The sequence below is a fragment of the Marmota marmota genome, unplaced genomic scaffold (assembly GCF_001458135.2).
Source record: "Marmota marmota marmota unplaced genomic scaffold, marMar, whole genome shotgun sequence".
NCBI lineage: Eukaryota > Metazoa > Chordata > Mammalia > Rodentia > Sciuridae > Marmota > Marmota marmota.
In genome coordinates, this window is record NW_025999927.1 from 1,039,124 (window position 1) to 1,048,171 (window position 9,048).

Below are 9,048 nucleotides of genomic sequence, written 5' to 3' on the forward strand. Positions count from 1 at the left end.
AGGAGATGGACACAGGGTCTGGGCCTTGTGCAAAGCGCAGCAGGAAGAGCAGCCACTTCCCTTGGGCAGGGCACAGCATGGGGGCCAATCCCCAGGTCAGGTGCTATCTGGAGATCTCAGGAGGTGACAGGTCAGAGCCAGCATGGTGGCCTCTCAGCTACTGAGATGAAGGGCAGGGACAGAAGTCGTCAGAAGTGGAGTGGGTGAAGGGGGAAGGGGATGCGGGCAGGAGGTCTGCTTCCCACTCCCCCCATCCCCCAGTGTGGGTGCGGGCTACATCCACCCTTCTCACAGGGTGAAACATCCAAACCCAGGACCAGGAGCTCCAAGCAGAACCAGTGATACCGGTCCTGAAAATCAGGATCAGGCCTCATTCCCCAGGTGTTGAAGATTAAACACCGGAGAAATGCCAAGGCAAGAGCAGAACAGTGTCTTGCCCTTTTATGGATTTTAGGTTTCCTTTCTTCTCCTTTCTACTGACCAAAAGGCAGGAAGAGGCCACCTGCTTGTGTTTGGAGAGTCTGACCCTCCCCTCCCCAGAGGCTGGTGGTCAGGAGTCATCTGCCCATTTCCTTTTCCTTGGTAATCAGCCACCTGTCCTTGGCCCGTCTCACCAGCAGTTGTTGGTTAAAGCCGTTGTACAGGGGGTCCCCCTTGCTGGCCCAGCTCCTGGACAGATGAGCCCAACAGCAGTGCCACCCAAACTTCCCTGCACATGAAAGCCCCCCGGGAACCCGGCAAGACTGAAGACCCCCTTCTGTAGGTGTGGGTCCAGGCCGGCTGCATCCGCCTTGAGCTTCTGCTCTGTGGATGCTGCTGTGGGTGCCCTTAGATCCCCTAGAGGACTTGGAAAGAGCCAGCAGCCACAGTCCTGGATCAGGTGACCTGACAGTGCCTGGGGCGCTCAGGAGGGGGAGTGTCCAAAAGGGGCATGCCCAGGAGGGGCGTGTCCTGGAGAAGGCTGTCCAGGAGGGGCGGCAGTCCAGGAGGGGCGGTTCCAGGAGGGAGTGTCCTCCGCTCTGCTCCCCAGCTGCAACTTTGCAGGAGGCTGGCCTGCTCTCCAGCTCCCTGCAACACCTCCAGCGCCATCTGAGCTTTGCCAACCGCTCCAGGTATCTCTGATCCTCGGGAAGGTGGCAGCATGCCAAGCCCAGTATTCTGTGTCCACCTTGGGTGGGCCTCTGCTGGTCAGCTGGACCTTCCCCAGAAGCTGGTGGGCAGCAGCAGCTACCCAGAAGACGGGTGATCTGCTTGTGGCTGTTTCAGGAGGGCCAGTCTGTCCCTTGAGCCCAGTCAAGCTGGAGCTGACAGAGACTCACGGGAGTCCTGAGGGCCTAAGGAGCAATGTCTTCACAGGACATGGAGGTGACCGCAGAGGAACTGGAGTATGTCTTAAATGCTGTGCTGCAGAAGAGTTGAGTGAACCCCTGGGGGCCATGGGGTGGGGGACCACACTGCCAGCCTCTAGACCTCTGCGCTGGGCTTCCCAGGACTTCAGAAACAGCTGTCATTGTTTATTCTCTGATTCCAAAAAAATGACACAAGTTAAAGGTGGACAATTCTAAAAGATGCACAAAAGCCTACTGGCCAAGGTGAAGATCACCAACCCTCACCACCAACAAATCACGCTCTCTTACCAGTCAGTGTGTGGGCACGGGCTCAGTTCCAGGACATTCCCTCCCCTCAGAGGGAGACCCTGTGCCCGCTCACAGCCCTCCCCGTCTCCATCCTCCCCATCCCCAGGAACCACTGCTCTGCTCTCTCTGGATCTGCCGATCCTGGGCAGTTGGCAGGAGGCCTTCTGGCCTGGCTTCCTTCTCTCAGTGACTTCCAGGTTCACGCCTGCCACCGGGTGTCTGGGCTTTGCTCCTTTTCATAGCCACTGGCATTCCCTGTGTGGCATGCCCCTTTGTCTCTTCATTTGTCCACTGACATGCACTTGGGTACCGCTGCAGTGGACCTTGGTTTCCAATGGGCGTATTGCTTTCCTCTTCCCTCCACGGTGAGGAGAATTTCTGTCGGAACTCTGCACTTGATGTTTTAGCGCCCAGCCGTTTTCCAAAGGGACCGTTTGACATTTCCACCAGCAGTGTATCAATGTCCAAGTTCCTCCGCAAGTTTAAATTCCACCTTAAGCTCACTTTGTGTGAGCAGTTCATCCAGGAACACAATTTCCATGGGTATTGCACGTGTGGGAGTGGCCTTCGTCCTTAGCAAGGCCCTTCCTTCAGTCATCGATTCATTTTCAAGCTTCTGCCCTTAAATGACCTAAGAGAAACCTTCATGGGCGATCTGTCATTTAGAATTATTGAATTAGAAAAAAAAAATGATGAGAGAGTGATCCCTATTTCAGTTGTTGGGTTTGGGGGTTGGAGGTGTATGTTCTAGTTTTGCAGTGCTGGGGGCTGGGTCCATGGCTTTGCGGGTGCTGGGGCAGGCGTTTTATCACTTAGCTGCAACCAGCCCGACATTCCCATTTTTTAAGCTTTTTTTCATATATTATAAATTTCCCCCTATTCTTACCACCATCATAAGAATGCCCACATCACAGTCCAAGAGCCTGGCTCTGGCCACCCTGGGCTTCAGCACATTTGACTGAGGGTCAACCAAATTCAACTTTCACATGTGATTTCAGGGAAAGACCTCAAGTTCAAGAAGCTGAGCCTGATCTCCTGCAGAAATATCATTTCCCTGATGGACGTATCCTTCCCAGCAGGCTTAGGGCCTGCAACTTCCGACAGCACTCTGCCCAGGGTTTGAGGCACACAGTCTCCATGGGCAAATTCAACAGCTAGGGGACCCCTGGTGCTGAAGTCCATCAGAATCAAGTGGCCTGGGTCCGTCCAGGGGGCAGAGGTTTCTCAAGGGATTTGGGACCTCATTGGCACTTGGTTCCCTTCGCAGGAAACAGAAGAGCTATTTCTGTGCTTTTGAAACCATCTCACCTTCCATATCCCCTCTTCAGAGAACCACGGTTCAGTACTTAAAGCCACCTCCCCAGGGCCAGCACTGACACCCACACCACCAGACCAGCCCACAGGCCATCCTGGGTGCCCCAGAGCTGGCCCCTGAGGACCCTGGGTTGAAAGGTCAAACTTCCTTGACCCATGCGGCCAGACCAGCGGCAACGGGAAACTGGAATTCAGTGAATTTCTAGTGTTCTGGGACAGGCTGAAGCAGTGGATCGTATGTGACCTGGCAAGAACCCCAAGCCTAGGGCAGGGGGGCAAAGGCCAAGGCCACAGGCTAAGTGATGGTGGCAGGGACGAGGAGAGGCACCAGAGTAGAATCCTGATGCTTGCATCAGTCCCCTAGACGGAAGGGAAGACAGGGGCGCTGGGCTGGGGTAGCTGGGGGTGGGGGGCTGGCCTGGGGGAGGCCCTGGGGGAAGCCTGGCCTGTGGGAGGCCCTGGGATCCATCTCCAGCGCTGCTCACACAGGAGGGTGGCCAGCCTCACTTCTCAGGGCCCTCGGGGCCGGCTGCCCTCCAGCTGCTGCTGCCCAGGCTGCCCTTTAGCCACTCTTCCCATCCCTGCCGGCCCCACCCCACAGAACCTGTTCATTCAGTTCGACGTCGACAAGTCTGGCACCATGTCGTCCTACGAGCTGCGGACTGCACTGAGAGCTGCAGGTGAGGACCTGCTGGGGCGTGGGGCTGCCTGAGGTGGGGCCAGTGTGCTGCCTTCTGGGCCCTGGCCCTGGCCCTAGCTGGTGGCCAGTGGTGGGCCTCTGAGCTGAGCTGATGCTGCTTAAGTCACAGACCTAGCACCCCAGGTCTTGAACCCTGCATTTGACAAATAAGGACACTGAAGCCGTGCACCCCCAGCCAGAGAAGCACTAGGCCAAGCCTCCTGGCTGCAGCCTGGCCCCTCATAAGACCCTCATTTTAAACCACTGTGAACATGGGCTGGAGGGTTAGAAGTATCTTCCAAAAATGAACGTGGCCTGCCCCCAGAGGCCTCTGGCCGTGTTCTCCACTGCAGAGTAACCAGGGACTCTGTGGTGGCAAGCATACTACTTCCTGACCTCTAAGTTCTGCATGGTGATATTGTTGCCATGATGAGACAGCCCATGTCCCCATGCTTTGGGGACCTGCGTGTCCCTCTGCCACCTGTGACCCTGTGCCAGCTTTGTCAGCAACAGACCAAATCCAAACCAGATCATTCCATTGACACTCTGCTACCTTCTCACCATCCACCCAGCATTGCTGTGACTGTCCCAGGCTCTGAGGCCTCGTGTCCTGTGCACCCAGCTGGGGTCTCCGTGTCCCCTTTGCATCTGACCAGCACAGTCGTAAACCAGGACCTGTGCAGCTTCAAATGGGGCCCACTCCCAGGCAGCAACCCCTGGAAACATGCCCAGGGTCAGGCCTGCTGAGGGCAGAATGTGCCCAGCAAGGTTGCTCGGTCCTTTGTGAGGGAGAAGAACACAGGAGAGCTATACAAGCAGACCACTCTCCTGGGGTCAGTGATCCTGCTCCCAGGGCAGGAGGGACAGAGCAGGGACCCAAGGGAACCTCCAGAGAGGATGGTGTGACCAGGTCCTCCTACCCAGCTCTGGTGAGGGAGGTCCCAACCCTGCCTCTTCAGCCCGCCAAGGCAGATGCCAGGTTCTGGGCAGCACCAGGGCATGGGCCCAGCACTGAGCTCTGAGTCAGAGCAGTCTCCTTCTCTGGCTGCAGCTGGGAAAAACAGCAAAAAACAAAAAAATAAACAACAACAAAAAACAAAAAACAGTCCTGGGACCACCTGCACTGAACCTGCAGACCAGGAGGAAGGAGGGCAAGGATACTGCTCCTGAGAGTGTCGAATCAGGGCTGGAGTGCTCAGTGGTGAGCGTCTGCCTGAGCATGTGCAAGGCCCTGGGTTCCATCCCCAGCACTGCAAAATAAACAAGTTGCATATGATTAGACATCAAAGTGCTAAACATGCTACAGGGTTTTCCAGGTGTTCAGACACCTTGAACCCAGCATTTGACAAATGAGGACACTGAAGCCGTGCACCCCCAGCCAGAGCGGCACTAGGCCAAGCCTCCTGGCTGCAGCCAGGCACTGTCCCTCCAGCATGGGTGTGCAGGAATCAGCAAGCAGCATGTCCTCTCAGGACCATTTCTAGCCCCCTTGCCCTTGGGTTAAAACACCCTGGAGAGTCAGTCATACCAGGTGCCACCCTGGAATCCTCAGGACAGGACCTGCCAGAAGTGAGCTCAGACAGAACCAGAGGGGAGGCTGGCAGGACTCAGCATGGGGCTCAGACACTGACCACTGGGAAGGTGCCTCAGGAAGCCTCCTGGAAGGTAGACCAGACCCCAGGGGTGATGTTGGTGAAAAACCAAAGCCGAGAGCTCACTAAGCCCACAGTGTCAGAGCGCCTATGAGCACCTGCCCGTCCTGGCAGACACCTCCATGCCACCCAAACCAAGCCAGGCCCCCACCAGGAAGCTCTCACCTTGCCAGGCAGAACACGCTCCTTTGGCCAGTTCTCCCTGGCCACATGGGACTCCCTGGCCCACAGTGTGGTCCTCTGGGCTGAGCCAGTCCTGGGGCCTCCTGTTCCTCCACAGGCTTCCAGCTCAGCAGCCGCCTCCTGCAGCTCATCATCCTCAGGTACGCCGACGAGGGGCTTCAGCTGGACCTGGACGACTTCCTCAACTGCCTGGTCCGGCTGGAGAATGCAAGCCGTGAGTGTCTTCCACCCGGGTCCACCCCAGGTCTGGTTACCCTTCATGAGCACATACAAGCAACCAGCAAATATGGCAGACAGACCCACAGGGCCATTGGGAGCTATGAGACACATGACCCATGTGGCTGCCCAGGACAGGTGCAGTGTCATGTACAACGTCCAGAGATCCCTGTTCCCCACCTGTCCTGTCTGTGTGAGGACACTAGGCCAAGGTGGGCTCGTGCCCCACCATCCCAGGGAAGCTCCCACCTCAGGTCAGGTCCCAACAATGTACAGAATCAGAATCTTGGTCCCCTCTTCCCTCCCTCATGGACCCAGTTACCTCAAAAGAGACTTGTCCCACCAAAAGGGACAGAGATTATGTGTAGGTGCTGTTTGAGGCTGCAGCCACCTCCTTTACAGGATGGCTAAGAAGGGACACTGCATGTGTCCCGGGCAGCTCAAGCATGCCATCCAAGCACAAAGGGACCATGTCTCCAAGGCACCTTGTGCTGAGTTAAATGCTCTGAAGTCACCATCCTGAAGGTCTTGACTTTTGAACCAGAGGCCCTAGTCTTCCATTTTGCATGAGTCTTGCAAATTATGTATCTGGTACTTCTCGGCATTTGCTAGCTCGATGGGTGACCTCACGGCACCTGGTAAAGCAAGGAGGGGTCTCTGTGGCACGGTGCTACAGCTCTGTTAGGCAGGTGACAGTTCTGATTGCCTGAAGCTTGTTTCTGTGACCCGCAGGCTCAGGGTGGGCTGAGGCCTGATGCAGGAGGCTTGAAGGGGCCAAGCCAGCTGGGCCTGAATGCTGGCCCAGGTCACCAGCAGCTGTGGAGAAGGGACCACCTATAAAGATGGCATAGACACACAGGGTGGGCAGAGCTGACCCTAGAAATTGGAGATTTGTCCCTTCTCCCCTCCTCCTGGCTGCAGCCAGGAGGCTTAGCCTAGTGCTGCTCTGGCTGGGGGTGCATGGCTTCTCCTTTCTTGGACCGCTCAGGCCTGACCCTCCCCACCACGGGGCCCTCAGCGTGTTCTGTGGAGCACCAGGGAGCAGGGCCCAAGGCTTCCCAGGCCATTTCAACTTCCCATCAGACAGCTGCAACATCCACTGCATGGAAAGAATAAAACCCCACAAAGAGCTTCCCAAACTCTGCTACAGCCCCTGTGGGAACTCAGACAATCCAGACAGAGGCAGGGTGTGGCTCCAGGCAAAGCCCTTACCCACACTCACGAGGCCCCTGGCTCTGTCCCCAGCACCATGGAGAGGGGAGGAAAGCCACAGGAGCAGGCCATATGTGGCCACGGCCACTTTAGAGAGATGTGGGGGGACAGCAGCAGGTCTGCATCCTGTGCACAACACTTAGCCTTAACACTCATCACCTGCGACTTCCCCCCCATGTCCCCAATACATCCTTTCCCCCAAGTGGGTTGCTAACCCATCTCGGGCCTGCCCTCCCCTCTGGAGATTTTTCCAGCCAGTAGACTTGGCCTTGCAAGATGGAGCTGCCATTTGCATACCTGACCAAGTTCTCAGGGACCCTCGACGTTACCTAGTGCCAGTCCATGCTGGAATCCCCAGTGGCCTCTTGACTGCTCATTGGCCACCCGGGATCTGGACTCAGGTCACTTGGTTGTTGGGTCTCCCCGTCTCTCTGCTCCGCAGTAGTCAGTCCCCTCTCCCCACTCTGTCCTCACGTGAAAACTTGAAGCCAGGAGTGGTCAGCTCTTTCTAAAGTGGGAGGCTGAGGCCTGGGGACACACATGATGACCCCAACCAGCTCAGCCTGCTCTCCCTGCTGCCCCTGCTGCCTGTCCTGTGACAGCCCCAAGTGCCCCCTCCCATGAGGGATTAGACACAGAACAGCTTTCAGACTCAGTAAAACCTTGGATACAGGCACTTGTTTTCTGGGGTCATGGATTTCAAGGGGTCTGTAACCCCAAGGATTAGGACAGGTAGATGTTTTGGACCCAGGAGTTGGCCAGCAGACTGGCATAGGGTAGAGGCCAGCACTGGCCAGCACGGTCCTGCCTGCTGTGCCAGAAGACCCCTGATTCCCACTAGAGGGAGCAGCTCCCCACAGTCAGCCCAGGCTGGCCCTGGGGCTGGGAAACTCCTCCTCTCTCCTGGCAGGGGTATTCCAGGCACTCCGTATGAAGAACAAGGACTTCATCCACCTCAACATAAACGAGGTACGTACGACACAGCCTTCTGCCCAGGGCCCCGCAGAGCACATCTCCTGAAACGCGCCAAATGCACAGTTCCTGAGAGGCCTGGAGTTCCTGTGGGTGGCTGAGATAACACAGTGCCCAACAGCTCTAAGGCACTCTTCACTTGGCTCACAGGGTCACTGTCAAGGTTAAATCCACTGCTGAGTGCCCATAGCGCCCCATTCTGCAGAGGTGGAAACTGGGTCTTAGAAATGAACCACCTAGCATGCTGGCGCCCTCCCTGGCTCCTGCCGCCTGGGCTCCTGGCCGGCCTGCTCCCAACTTCCCTCCCTCCACTCCCCCGCCCAGGTGGTCCTATGGCTGCCCTGGGCGCACGCCTGTGTGTGCACCTCCGCACTTCAGACCCAAGGCGCCCCCAGGGAGGATGCTGGGCTAGGAGTGCATGGGCCACTTTCCAAATCTCGGAAGGAGCATTGGGGTTTCAGTGCACCCCCCCAGAGGACCTTTCCCAGCTGCCCTGCTGCGGCATGGGAGGCCAGCCCTGCCCGAGGAAGCAGGTTAGAAACATAGAGTCCAGACCAAGGCATCGGAATCTTGTTTCACGGGATCCTGTGATTCCTGCATATGTGAGGTTTGGGAACTGAAGCAGGTTCCCTGCCAGGGAGGGAGAGAGGACTCCCCACAGCTGTGCATAGGCATCATGCTGCCATGACAAGCCCGGTGGGAAGCAAGGCGGGGACCCTGGAGAGGGGTGAGAGGAAGTCCACCTCCTGCCCACCAGGCCACTGCTGACGAGCCCCAGTCGCTCCCGCAGCCCTGCTGTGATGGAGGGTTGCCTCCCTCCTGAAGGCAGGGGACCCTGCAAAGGGGAAGCTGCTTTCTGTTGCCCTGGTCATGGGGCCTGAGTGAGGCTGCCCCTCGAAAGGAGAGAGGATATTCCACTGTCCCTGTCATGCTCTCTGGTCCCATCGTACTCTCTGGAGTTACGTGGGGGGATAAGCCCTCATCCCTCTCTCTCTCTCTGCTTCCAGTTCATCAACTTGACAATGAACATTTGAGGCTGCCCTGGTGGGAGGCACCTGTCCAGCTGTCCACTTTCGGAAGGTGGACTGCAGTGCTGCTCCTGGTGGATGGTCTCGCCCAGGGCTCTCTCCTTCCCTTGTTCCACGCCCACTGCCCACCTGGGAGAATGAAATCTCTGCTATTC

At 57.2% G+C, this 9,048-nt stretch overlaps 1 protein-coding gene across 1 annotated transcript in view; it reads left to right on the plus strand.

Annotated features, from left to right (window-relative positions):
* Positions 1 to 9,048, plus strand: part of Capn9 (calpain 9) — a 29,213-nt gene extending 20,165 nt beyond the window's left edge. Inside the window, exons 14-20 of the mRNA XM_015504375.2 lie at positions 1,357 to 1,414; positions 2,636 to 2,700; positions 3,118 to 3,186; positions 3,553 to 3,631; positions 5,563 to 5,679; positions 7,804 to 7,862; positions 8,873 to 9,048. Coding sequence (XP_015359861.1) covers positions 1,357 to 1,414; positions 2,636 to 2,700; positions 3,118 to 3,186; positions 3,553 to 3,631; positions 5,563 to 5,679; positions 7,804 to 7,862; positions 8,873 to 8,899 — 474 coding nt within the window. The 3' untranslated portion in view covers positions 8,900 to 9,048. The remainder of the gene's footprint in view (positions 1 to 1,356; positions 1,415 to 2,635; positions 2,701 to 3,117; positions 3,187 to 3,552; positions 3,632 to 5,562; positions 5,680 to 7,803; positions 7,863 to 8,872) is intronic.